The 13,313-nt window shown below is 49.9% G+C and overlaps 1 protein-coding gene across 10 annotated transcripts in view; it reads left to right on the plus strand.

Moving 5' to 3' along the window:
* Positions 1 to 827: 827 nt before the first annotated feature.
* Positions 828 to 13,313, plus strand: part of WNK2 (WNK lysine deficient protein kinase 2) — a 112,408-nt gene continuing 99,922 nt past the window's right edge. For all 10 annotated transcript variants that reach the window (XM_040592363.1, XM_040592365.1, XM_040592356.1 and 7 more), the window contains exons 1-2: positions 828 to 1,068; positions 1,344 to 2,111. In XM_040592363.1, the coding sequence (XP_040448297.1) occupies positions 1,371 to 2,111 (741 nt within the window). In that variant the 5' untranslated portion in view covers positions 828 to 1,068; positions 1,344 to 1,370. The remainder of the gene's footprint in view (positions 1,069 to 1,343; positions 2,112 to 13,313) is intronic.

Genomic DNA, 13,313 nt, shown 5'->3' on the forward strand with positions numbered 1-13,313 from the left:
TTTAATTACTAGACCCTGTGGTGTGGTTGCATGAAGCCAACACTTCAGCGCGCAAGCCTGGCAGTGCCGGGGACCAGAGCCCTTTCGCGAATTCACCCAGCAGCGCTGCCCAAGCTGCCGGGGGCGCAGCCGCAGCCAGCCGGGCGCCCCCCCCCCCCCGCACCGGGGCAGCAGGGCTGGGCTCCCCCGCTCCGGCCCCCTCCAGCCTGGCCCGGCGCCGCCCCCGCGGCCGGTGGTCTCCGAGTGCCTGGCGAGCTGCCGGGGCTGGGGAAAAGCCCCCGACCCCAAACAAAGAGCTCCCCGGTGCGTGCGGCGACGCGGCCGGACCTGCCGCCAGCGGGGAGCCCGGCGCCGCTGCGGTCCGGGGCGGGGGGAGCCCCCGCTCGCGTTCCACGCGTGGGGGCTTCTGGCGAACGACGGGCAGGACGAGGCTGGGGCCGCTCCCAAGCGACCCCCGCTCGGCCGCAGCGAGGGCGGGCGGCTGCCGGCTGCGCCCACCCCCTCGCCGGCCGCGCCGCAGGCGGCGCACGGAGCCGCCGGGGGGTCGGTCCCGCCCCCAGGAAGGTGCTCCCCGGGTGGGCGGTGCGGGGCCACCTGCCCGGGGGGGGGCGGCCGCTGCCCGGCCCCCCCAGCCCCCTCCCGCGCCGCGGGGCGAGGCGGCGGCGCGCCCCGGACCCTCCCATTGTCTGGGCGGGGGGGCGGGCCGGGCCGGGGGGGGCCGCCCTCCGCCGCCTCATTGGCGGCCGCCGAGCGCCGGTGCCTTAAATGGGCGCTCGCCGGGGAGCGCGTCCATTGACAAAAGCGGTCGGCGACGGCGGGGCGGGGGCCGGGCCGGGGGGGGCTGCGGCAGGGCCGGGCCGGCGGCGGAGCGGGGAGGCCGGCACTGCGGGCAGGGGCGTGCTGCAGCGCGCAGGGGCGGGCCGCGGGGCCCCGCTGCCGGCTCCCCGGCTCCCTCTCCGCGGCGCGCACACCCGGGCGGGCGCACGCACGGCGGCGCCCGCCCCTTCTCCCCGCCGCCCTTCTCATCCTCGTCCATGGCGCTGAGGGCGGCAGCCCCCCGCTCCGCACGTAAGTAAGCGGCCCCGCCGCGCCTTTGTGCGCGGCCCCGCCCGCCCCCGCCGCAGGTGAGGCGGCCCCGCCGCGCACCTGAGCCCGGACCCCCGCCGGGCCGGGGGAGGGGGGGGGGTGCGGCTGGCCGCAGCCCTCCCGCCCGGGGCCGCGGCGTGGCCGTGCCCGGGGCAGCACCGCGCTGGGGCGAGCCCCGCGGCCGGGGGAGCGGTGCCCGGCGGCCGGGGCTGAGCCGCGGCCGTCGGTGCCTCAGGGCGCTGCCTTGCCCCTCGCAGGTGGCGGCGGGGCGGCTCGGCGCGGGCATGGAGCACGGTGACTTCCCCAGCCCGGGGGCGGCGGCGGGCGCTGAAACCTCAGACCTAATGGAAACTGGGGGCGATGCCAGATCGGCACCTCGGCGGGGAGGCAGAGGAGGCGGCGGCCGTGGCGGGTTTCCAGCGACTGCCGAGCCCGGCGCTCCCCCGGCTGCGGAGACGAGCATGAATATTGATGGAGCGGCCGGCGGCGGGGGGAGCGGGGCGGCCGCGGACGCTGCTGCAATGCCGGGAGCCCCGGCCCCGCCGCGCCGCGCCCCCAGCTCCAGGGACCCCAAAATGGTCCATCAGCGCTTCCTGCGCAGGAGCGTGGTGGACTCGGATCAGGAGGAGCCTGCTTTCGACCTTCCCGAGTCAGAGCATCAGCGGAAAATCATCCTGCTCCCGAAGACCCGGCGGATAATCGCGGAGCGGGCGAAGGCCGGGCGCGGGGCCGCGGGGAAGGTGTGCCTGGGGGCCGAGCCCGCCCCCGGCCCTGCCGCGGCCGCCGACGAGCAGCGGGAGCCTGGCAAAGACGCGGAGAGGAAAGAGGCGTCGGATGCTTCCAAAGATCAGAGCAAGCCGAAGAAAGAGGAGCCGGAGGAGGAGGCCGATATGAAAGCCGTTGCCACCTCGCTGGATGGCAGGTTCCTAAAGTTTGATATTGAACTCGGGAGGGGATCCTTCAAAACGGTCTATAAGGGTCTGGACACGGAGACGTGGGTGGAAGTTGCGTGGTGTGAACTTCAGGTAAGCCGAGCTGATCCTCTTGTGTGCTGTGGTTTGGGTGTTTTTGTTGTGGTTTTTTTTTTTTTTCTGTTTTGTAAGCCTGGGAGCTAAGGGCACCGTGCCGGTGTCATCTCCAGCAGCTCAGCTTTGAGCAGCCTTTATAGCCCCCATCGCTCGGTATCCAGGCTAACTATAGCGCAACGGGCTCATTGGCTCGCAACCCACCACCTTACGTACGCTCCTCCCAGGCTTAACCCTCTCGGGCCCGGGGCCGACCCGTCCCTGTCCCCCCGCCTGCCGAGGGAGCCCCGAGCACCCCGGGGAGGGCAGCTGCGGGCCCGGGCTCAGGGCTGGGCGCGAATGACGCGGCGGGCGCTTGCGGGAGCGAGCCGCCTTGTGCTCCGGCTGTAAATGCCTTGTGGCCGTACAGCGGCCGCTGGCCTGCCCCAGCCCCCGCGGGGACCTGGCCCTTGCTTGCTCTGGTCAGGGTCGGCCGGCTCAGGGGCCCGTGCGCCTGTCGCCTTTCTCGAGGCTGTTCAATAGCAGAGCCGAGCTGAGGTCTAGATCCTTGCGGTGAAGCCAGCCAGCCGCAGCTAACGAGAGCGAGGGGTCAGGTACCCTCCTCGGCCGGTTTGGGACATAGCTGTTGCCCTCTCAGTGATTTGTATTTTAACTTCTGTAAAAACGACAGTAGTATATGTTTAATTCTTGTCTTTGTGACGCTTTTAGTGCCTTTTAGCTCACTACTGTTAGCATCCATTTGAATGAGACCTAAGAAAAACCCAAGACAGATCTTAAATTTTTTCCTTGAGCTATCAGTCTGAGTTAACCTAATGCTGGTGGGAATGAGAACATTTAACTCCTAGTTATGATTTGGGGGTCCTTATACTCCCACTGGCTGACCGAGCTTTATGATCCACAAGGGCATGAGAGAGTAACGTGTAAGTGTGATATATTAAGCCTGAGCTCCTGATCGCTTGTTTATTTTTCTTAATGTTGGCCCGATCTATTTGTAAATAGCTCCTGGCTTGCTGGGATAGGTGGGGACAGATGTACAGCCACATCTTTATTCCCTAATGATTTCCTTGCATGATATAATTGTAATTCACTGCAGTGCTGCTTGCTTAAGAAGTATGGGGGGCACTTCTGAGTCTGGATAGTCCTGCCTTCCCCTGGCTTGGGTGAGACTGGGATGCAGAAGGCAGAGCCCCAGGTATGGCTCTGAGCTGGTGGTAAGGAGGTGGACCCCTTCACCCCTAGCCTGGCGGGGGTGGGGGTCCTGGTGGGCTCGCAGGGGGAGGCTGAGGGGTTGCCAAGGGGGTTTAAAGGGGGGTTGAGGGAGGTGGGCGCTGCCAGGGGAGAGCCTTGCGGGCAGGCCTGGGCTTTGTTTGGCTCCTGCTTGAAACCGAATCCCGAACATGTAAGACTTTTACTTTGGCTGCCTGAAACTGGTTTAGGATGGTAGCTGGGATGCTGCCGAGGGAGGGCTCGGCTGCGGGCAGAGGATGCTCAGCTGTCCCAGCAGTGCACCCGCTCTGCCACTGCAGAGAGATTGCCAGGGTCAGGAATTCATCCTGCTCCATTCCCAGTGGATTCCACCAGGGAAATGGAAATACATCTATCTCCAGTATATTTTCTGTAAAAGAATAGCTTTAACTACAAAAGACTGCATTGGAGAATGTGGCGTATTGAAATTCCAGTGTTTGGGACATTTGCACCTAAGGAGAGATTGGAAAGGGGAAATTGCAGTGTGAAGCTTACCTGGCCATTGGTTTTCTTCTTCCTGGTGACACTTGATTAGGAATTCTTGAACTGGCTGCATGTGTAGAAATAATCTGTAATAATTTCCTTATTCCCACTAGTTTGATTTAAGTCAAAGCAAATAGAATGCAGATTTTACAACTAGATAATTTCAGTTTAATGCAGAATGTATTTTTGGCCTCCAATTGCTTTAGAGAAATTGGTGTGAATCCGTAGAAGTAGGTAAGGGCTGCTGGTTCTCCTCAAATGCTGCTGTCCGAGTGTGTGCAGGTTTGGAGGTGATGCCAGAAGCTGGGTCATGTGAGATGGTGAGTGAATGTTGAAAGCCAGTACTTTGGTCTGGATTGGGAAGGTCCAGCTGAATAACAAAAGTCTCTAATCACCATGACATTAAAGCCGGTGCTTCTGGGAGGAATTTGCATGAAGGAAGCAGTCAGGAGAAGGTGTGAATGGCTGTGTGTTGTCTTGGGCTTTTTGACTTGTAGTGTACTCTCAATTCAGCTAGAGTCTTACTGGGAAAAAGTTCAGAGTGCTGTCAAATAATCGTTTTATTCATGACATCTTGAAAATTTTTATGTAACGTGCCGGTTCGATGTGCCCCTGTTTGCCTCTTTCTCTGCAGAAATTTTAAGTTCAGATAGACATAGCAGAAGACTGAGTGGAAGCAATCGTCACTGTGCTGCTGAAGACAAAATTCCTTCCTCTGCAGTCTCATACCATCAAAACCCACACCTAGAGCCTTTCTGTGGAAAAACTGCAAAAACCTGTACTTTGTCTTCTGGAGATGTACTTGTACCTTGTTACTTTCAGAGCTGGAGAGTCAAAAACTAACAGTATTGAGGTTCCATGCAGGCATTAATCCTCTGTCCTCGCTCAGCATTTTTTTCAGCCCAGTTGTACTGTTGCCTGTGTGTCTGTTGTGGTTTTTTTTTTGTCTGTCTGTACAAAGACCTTGCGAGCCGTTCTCGTTCGGTGGTTTTGTTTCATTGAAAAGATGGCTTTAGGGTTCAGAACCAGAATTATGGCTTGGATTAGGGCAGGATCCAAATACTAACCAAACTAGATCTGGGGTTTAGACCTGTCTGAAGATGTAAAAGCTGTAGTCTGATTCTAGCTAGAAAATAAATTTATTGTTCCTTCCTGAAACTGAAGCACTGGAGCAGGATTAGCATGCCCTTGCATTTGGAAGGGTTTGCATTCTAAGGTTTTCAACAGCTATAATTAATTTTAATTGGTGGCATGCAATTGCTGTGCGGTGAGGCTTCAGCACAACAGTATTTCAGTGTTGCGCTCCTAAGTACAATGTTAGGTCATGAATAAGGAATACAGGCTTTTGGCGATCGGCTGCTGGCAAGCCAAATCATCTTTTTAGTTAAATGAACGGTTTCAAAATCCCCATCCTATTTCCCTTTTGGAACGTGCAGTGAAACTGCAGAAGAGTCAAACTGGATACTCTCTCAAATGCAAGGACCTCATTGTGCTTCATGATTCTTGCTTGGACTGCAGATACTGAGCTTCTGTTTGATTGTATTTAATTTTTAGTTTTCTTTGTTGGAAATGTGGAAAGGATGGACAGTCTCATCCTCTGCTGTTGCTGTACCTGTGGTGGGAAGGTGAGAGATGCCTGGGGGTGAGCACCACGGGGAAGCCAGGCTTTTTCAGCTGGTTGCCCAAGGCTTGTTCTCAACCCTGCAATACTGGTGCTCAGGTGGATGCTGGTTTCTTCGGGAAGCCTGGTCTCCAGCTGCTGTGTGTGAGAATGCATGGGAGTCCTTGATGCTCCCTGGGACAGAGCTTGGTTCAGGTATCAGATGTCAGAGGTATCTGGGAAGCTCTGTAAGAGTGAAGGATGGGCAGAGGTCAGCTCTCCTTCCTTGCCTGTATAGCTGAAATTAGAAATCAAGGGTATTTAGAATAGCTCTGACAGCACTTTCCAAATGACCGCCAAACCAGTGAGTCTGTAATGGTGAAACAGCCACAAATAGTTCTGCTGCTCTGAGGTGGCAATTTCTTGTCACTGCGTTGGCAGCTGTTCTGCCAAGCTTCTGGTAGTATAGTTCTGTAGGGAAAACTTAATTATCTTTACAAGATAGGTGAGTTATTCCTTGGTTTTATAGGACACTTTCCTTTTTATGTCACTGCCAGTCCTTTCAAACTGCCTGAACCAAAGGGGGGAAAAAAATGCAAAAGTTTAAGTCACTCAGATATTGAGGAGTTTAAAATTTTTGGAGGGCACAGATCTTAACTGAGAATTAAGTTCTAACTGTGGATGCATTTAATTTCTGAACACTTCTTTCATTTGATTGATATGCAATATTAATATGGGAACAGATAATTTTCTTGATCTGTTTTTATTCCTTAAATGAGAAGCTCATCCAGATTGGCTGATAGCAGATTGATTATTTTTTTTTTAATATGGCATGAATATTCTAGAAGTAAAAGATGAGACTAGACTTTGCTTTAATAAAGGTGAATAAAAAGGGCATTTGAAATCATTAATTCTAGACTTATGTGAAGTTGTTAATTTTTGTTTCTAAGGCTGAGAATCTTTCCTTGAAGCAAAATTTCTGGCTTCAGTGGAGGAAAGGAGGAAAAGCATGCAGTTTATTTCCAAGTGTGTTACCTTATGTATGAGAGAAGGCTATGATGCCAATGCACCTATCTTGTTTTTAAGCAGTGTTTTTAATCTGATATCCACCTGGAAGACATGTGATAGTTGCTTAAAGCAATACCAAAGGTCCACAGCTGAGGTGGTTTTGTGTAAGCAGATACGCTTGCTTGGTTACAAGTGGGAGCCTGTAAAATGGGCAATGTTAAAGCAAGTTCACTTTGCTCTAACATTGTGGCAAGTCACTTCTGGCAAAATCAATGATGTAGAGTTGAATTGTGTGGAGGGAGGAGGATGTCCTATGCCCCTGTATCAAGAATCCAGGGAATTTCTTTCTGAAAATGGTAAAGCCTTCAGGATTTTCACTGGTGTGGTAGCTTGACTTCTGTTAGCATCCTTGTTGGCGAACAGCATTTGTCTGATGTGAAAATAGTGACTGATTACTATCTCTGCTGTTAATTTATTGGCTGGGTAAACTTTGTAGTGTAAATGAACAGAGTAATCTAGAAAATCTGTTTGGGACAAGAAAGGAAGGAGATGGTACCTGAAAGCCTGTACCAGATATTGCTTTGTGCTCATTTTAAATTAATTCTGGGACTAATTTTGTCTGTTTCAAGTTAATTCTTGAGGTAGTGACATCTGTTCAAATTTGAACAATCTCTGTTTTACAGTATAAATATGAAAACATGTGCCTATGTCACTGGTTTTTGTTAGTATAGCTGTTGCCTTGACACGGAGAAGCAGGGTAGGGATATAGTAGTGAACTATTAATAGACTGCTTCTCAAATTCGGTAAATGAAAGAGCTGGGTCAGGCTTCTTGTTCTGCTTTGGAATCAAGTGACTGTTCTTTTGCTTTTGAGTACGCTTTGCCTAAGGGGTGGCTGTATGCTCTTTTAATCCTGGTTAAACTCTTCACACTGTATGTGTGGGGTCCAGTTGCCACAAGAGGAAATTATTTAAAAGAAGATCAGAACTTGGTGTAAAGGATATTTCTGGTCCCTTTAATCTCTTGTCCATTGCTGATGGGGGGAGGGAAAAGTTGATGTTGCAAGCTGTCATCTTAGTAGTGTTTGCACTTGATATGCAGTCTGTCTTGTGTGTAGAATGTGCTTGTATTTATGGTCTGATGCCTTTTTTTTTGGTGGTTGGGGTATAACAGAAGTCTGAAGAAAGCTCAGTAGCACTGGTAGTGGTGTGCAAGAAAGGGTGGTAATAGCAATTTGGCTGTTGGGTTAACAGTGTTTTTGCATGCTCTGGGTGATTAGACGTGCTGCAGAAGTTGGGAAAAATGATTCTTGGGAGGGTAGAGACCCCACTGTAAGGCCTGGGTATAAAGGGATTGGTGAGGAGGTAGATGATGATAAATCTCCCATGCTTCAGGAGCCCCAGTGGAGTGGTAGGTTTGGGTGCTGAGAAGAGCTTGCTGCCGCTGTCTGATCAGGGGAAATCCATTTTTAGACTTGCCATGACATAGCTGTTGCGTGCTGGCAGCAGGATCCTTACCTGTGTGTTCAGTAGGCTCTGTGGTAGGTCTGACTGGCCAGAAAACATAAATACAAGGTAAGTGCTGATGTGTGATACCCGGACAGCTTGTAGGCATAGGAAAAGGTCAGCCAAAGGCATGTCATGTGAGATGTGTGACACTTGGCACTCCTGTTGGAAGGGACATCCTCATTGCCCTGCAATAGGAGGGGTTTATGCATATAATGTTTGAAGAATATCTGAAATGGTCATGCAGAAGCAGAACTAGTTTTCTTGTTTAAGCTCGTCCATGTGAAATGAAAGTTATCTGGAAATGCAGAATTTCCCTGAAGTGACGCTGCCCAGTTAGTGAGCGTGGGTGCTATCCCAGTGCTGGCTTCAGTGTGCCTGGGAGCTGGCTTGGCAAGGAGGGGGAAGCTGGGGTTTTTCTGTGGAGCTGCAAAGTCTGCTAGGAACAACCTTCATCCAGGATCTTGCTGCTCCTACATAGCTCTGAAATGGAGGAACCAACTCGCCGCTCCCCTGTTGCCCTTCTGCCTGCTCTGAAATGAGAAGCCTGCCTTTCTGCCAGGAGTGAGGTTTTAGAATTAGATTCTGTGCAACAATAAATGGCTGCAGCCTCTTCCACAGTGGAGTCTGGATCAGTTGTTAGAACTGCAAGATGATAGATACTTTCACATCTCTGCCGGACCTGGTGTGATGATTTTTCTTTACATTCAGAGAGAGAGAAGAGCCTGAGCTCCTCTTTGCCTCCATTTCACTTGTGCAGAGGAAATAAGAAAAAGGCTTTTATCAGTTGGTGAAAGCGTGGCCTGTAAAAAGGGAGGTGTGCAGCCTCGCTCTCCGTACCTCTCTTCTCTGCCCTAAGAGTACTTGTAGGTCTTTCTAAATCCAGTTTCCACATAAACAACAAAATAGTTTTGTTAGACCTGGTCCCTTGCTCTGGAACGGACTAATCTTCAAACCATAAGCAGCTTCCCATATCTCTGAATAACATCTCTTTTTCCTACAAAGAAATGAACTCCACACCTCCTTTTGGCGTGATGCTTGCTTGAATTTTGTCTGTTCTGAATTTACTTGGGTGCTACATAGCTTCGGAGCCATCCTGACTCTCCCCTTGCAGATGATCATGCCCACATAAAAGGCACAGAGTCTGGCATAAGGAGGAGACCGCAGGTCCTGCCTGTTCTCCGGTGTTTCCTGCAGTCACCTGTGTTGTGGGCACAAGGTTCAGTGTCACTGAACACCTCTAAGCCTTATGGAGCATCGTAGTTGCTAGTGAGTTGTCTGTAGGGACTGAGGAACTTGGACTGAGCTCTAAATCAGCTGGCAGTAAACGTGTACCAGAATTTTTCTAGAGTGACTGTGCTGTTTGTTAGCAGTGACTTGGCTTACTCCAGATATGTGCAGTGAGTGCTGTGTAGTGATATCCCTTCTATTCAATCCCTGAAATAAGTGAACTTGCAAGAGTATTCATCTTCATTTTTGGAAGATGCTCTATCTCAGGCTTCAGTTGGTCTTACATACCTGGGTTTTCCATTCACTGTCATCTCAACATTGCTTATTAAATAATATTGCCCCTACTAAACACGCCAGAACCTGTCCAAGCCCACTGTGGCTACTGCCGTGTTCTTCTGAAGTGAGTTTCTGGAGCTGATGGAGTTCTTCCTTCTCAAGAATCTTCCACATAAGTGCATGTGCATTTTAATTCATATCGGGTGTCACAGTGTACACAATCAGATTTCCAAAAGTGATTTACTGGAAAATAATTGTGCTAATACAGCATAATGGCTGTATAATAAGGTGGTTAAATACACAGTGGGAGTAATGGGTAAAATGTAGACTCCCATAATATGGCATTTCGTCTTGTTTAAACTATCAAGGAAGGAGTAACTTAAGACCTAATACCATCTGTTCTTCAGTTGTTTGCCACAGAGGGATACAAAACACTTATTCATGAACTCTGAGGAAAACAGATAGGAGAATACAGGCTCAAATAACATTTGTGGGGTTTTTATTCGGCCATTTTTTGCAAATTAAATCTGATCTTCATTTCTGACATCTCAAAGGAAAACTAAACATGCTTTAAGTACTATTTGATCCTGTTACAAATCTTGGCAGCACTTTACCAAAGTTAATTTGAATTTTAATGTAACTTTTGGTTAGGTAATTAGTTAAAACTGCTTTGATTCCTACCTTTTTCTAAGAAAATAAAAACCTGAAAGGAAATGGGCATGTTTGTGTTACACACCAGTCCTTTTTTTTAATTTTCTTTTGCAATGACTTTTTTTTTTTGGGGGGGGGGGGGGGGGGGGGGGTAGGGGGAGGAACTGTACCGTAGTTGCTTACTAAAGCTATCAGTTCATCTTACTTAGACTCTGAAAGTCCTGCTGAAGTCCAGGTCTCCTGAAAACTACTTCCAGGCCTTTTGGTTTCATCTTAATCCAAGATAATTTGAATATAAATATGTATGGGTGATGGCTGATTTTTTTTTTCTAGTTATGTTTATGCTTTTGGGAAACTCTTTTCCATTAACTTCTCAGCAAAGTATGTGCCTTTAATAAACTGTGGTTCTGTACCAAGCACAGTAATGTTGTTCTGTGTATTCCTGTATTAATAAGGCTTGTCCAAATGCCATTGTTGGTGTGTGTCAAGGGCTTACAACTGCCTGAAGCCCACTAAGACTGATCAGATGAAGGAAAGTCTTTTCTTTAGCTAAATAATAATAAACCCCCATATTCTATAAATAGGTTTTAATAAAAAGAACAAATGACAGTTGGCCATCTCATAGCGAACTGGGTATTTCTTTTACAGAAGCAGTATAAAACAGCTATTGCCTAGGATTGCTTCTGGAATGGATGTTCCTTTCTCACTAGTACATGCTTGAAGGATTAAAATTAGGGTGTTTACTCCAGATCTTTGCACAATAAGCAGCTTTCTAACATTGTTTTTGCTGTCTGGATTTTTTCAGTTTAGAGCACCATTTTGGTTGACCCGTTGTACTTGCTGGAGCCAATACAGCTGTGGTGGCTGACTGAGCAGAATCAATTCTGTCTGTTAAAACAGAACGGGGGGGGAATCACAAAATTCCCCATGTATGTATCTCATCGCTTCAGGCCCATGCAGTGGTCTGCTGAAATGTGATAATATCTAGATCTTGTAAAACCAATGCAAAATAGGTTTGTTTTGTTCTAGCTTTACTGATTAATTAAGACAAATTGCCATGATTATGTGCATTTGAATGTTTTGTATCTTACAATTGTCAGAACAAACACTGATATAAATGTAATAAAGCAAGTGTTGTGCTAATAAAATGGACTTGCTTTTCTCTCAGTTACAATAAGACTTACATTGCCTTCAATTACTAATGGAGGATGAGAATATCTTACCCTTTGGCAAACAGCGTGATCGTGACTAACATGGGTGGGTTTGCATGTACTGAGTGTTTGTGCATATAGAAAATTGTAGAAGCAGAGAAAATACACGACTGCTTGTATTAAGCCAGAGGATGTAGGGTGAAGTGCATATAGAAAACTGTAGAAGCAGAGAAAATACACAAGTGCTTCTGCTAAACCAGAGGATGCAGGGTGAAATGAGTTGGTAAGAATGACCTGGCGCAGCCGCTGTCAGCCCAGCTGGGCTCCTTCCTTTCCAGGGTATGTTCTTTGTGTGGTGTCTTTTGCACGTGCTTCTGGGGGTGTAGCATCAGTCCCCTCTAGGCTTCTGAATTTTTTTGTGCACAAGTTGTAGGAACTTGTGTAACACCTTTCATTGACCTTAATGAATTTCAGAAGTCGCTGCGGCAGTTGGTCCTAGCCAAAGCTCACGATCTCCAGCAGAGGCAGTTGGGGAGGAAGGGGGAGAACATCATGCAGTTATTTGGGAGTTACTTGTATTGTGAGGGTTAATTTGAAGCTCGTGTTTCCTGGAACAGCAGTACAAATGGGTTGTTTTCTGTAACTTCACCCTAAAAGGGGTGAGAGGAGAGAGCTGCTGCCAATAATCTGCTCGTCCTCGGATGTGTGGCAAACTCTTGAACTGGACTGAAGTTATCTAAAGCAGGTTTGAGCTATAAATTCTTCTAGGCTGCTGAGAGCTTCTGAGCCTTGTCGGTGTCAAGTAGCAGAGATCACTTGGTCTTTAAATAGAAGGCTTGCTTTGCGGTCTCCATTTCAGACCTTAAGGACTGTCTGCTTAAGCTGGTCTCAGACCTGCAGCGGGTGGTGAACTTGGGCACCCAGGATGGGGAGCACAACGGGGGGAGCTGCCTCTGCTCCTCGGGCTGTGGCTGGGAGCAGCGTGCCCATGGTGAGGGCTCCGTCCTCAGACACAGAACTGGCTGCCAGGGTGGTGAGACCTGTGGCTAACCACTCTTGCTGACCTGCCCAGCAGGCTCCAAAGCTTCCTCCTGAGAAGGGCAGAACCTCCTGCCCTGGAGCCGTGAAGCTGCAGGAGGTGTTCCTCACCCTTCCCTTGGCTGTCAGTGCAGTCGTGCAGAGGCTCTGTAAAGGCTCTGCTGACTGTTGCGTTGCAGCTGGGAATTTGGAATGGATCTCCCCTGTTCATCTAGCTCCTTCGGTCGGGGCATTGCCCTTGTGGGAGGGGAGGTGGGCAGGACCTCTTTTAGGTATCGTGTAAGAGGAAAGCGGATGTTGTTGCCTGGCTCTTGCCCAGTGCTGTACGTGCGTCCACAAATGCTCTTGGCCTCAACTGTTTGAGGAATGGATGGACGGTTTGTTTCTGGGTCCCATCTGCCTTTATCCACAAGGCAGGTGCTGAACTAAGTTGAGACTGAGGCCATCTGGGGTGGAGGCAAGAGACCTTTGCTTTTGCAGGCACCTAGCTTAAGGAGAGGCAGAGTGCCCCAGTATGCTGGCAGCTGGAGGGCTGGGTGTCAGAGCTGCAAATGCTTTCGGAAGAGGGCATTTGGACCCAGGTCAGTGGTGTGCCTTTCTTTAATAGTCTCATGTTAAATTAAGCCAACGGGATAGATTCCCGTGTGACAGAAGATACTCCTATGAAGGCGCCCTGTGGTGTCCTCTAGGCTATAGGCAAGTCTTTAAATCCTTGTGTATGGAAGAGGATTAAGCTGCCTTTCAAAATAAAGAAGAAAAACTTACAGCAAATATCTGTGGTTGGGAGAGGGAAAAATGAAGTGAAACCTCTTTTTAACACTCTGGGATAAATGTTAGATATTCTGTGAGTTTTTGGTTTTTGTGTCTCGACTACTTGCATTCCTATTCCCTCTCCACCCCCTGCCGTGCATCGGCACCTGGGCTTCTCCCATGGGGGGCTTGTGGTATGCGAGGGAAAAGGTGGCTGTGCTTCCAGAGATAATTCTGACATCCCATGCCTTGAGAAACAGTTAATA

This window comes from Falco naumanni, chromosome 4 (assembly GCF_017639655.2).
Source record: "Falco naumanni isolate bFalNau1 chromosome 4, bFalNau1.pat, whole genome shotgun sequence".
NCBI classification, from domain to species: Eukaryota; Metazoa; Chordata; class Aves; order Falconiformes; family Falconidae; genus Falco; species Falco naumanni.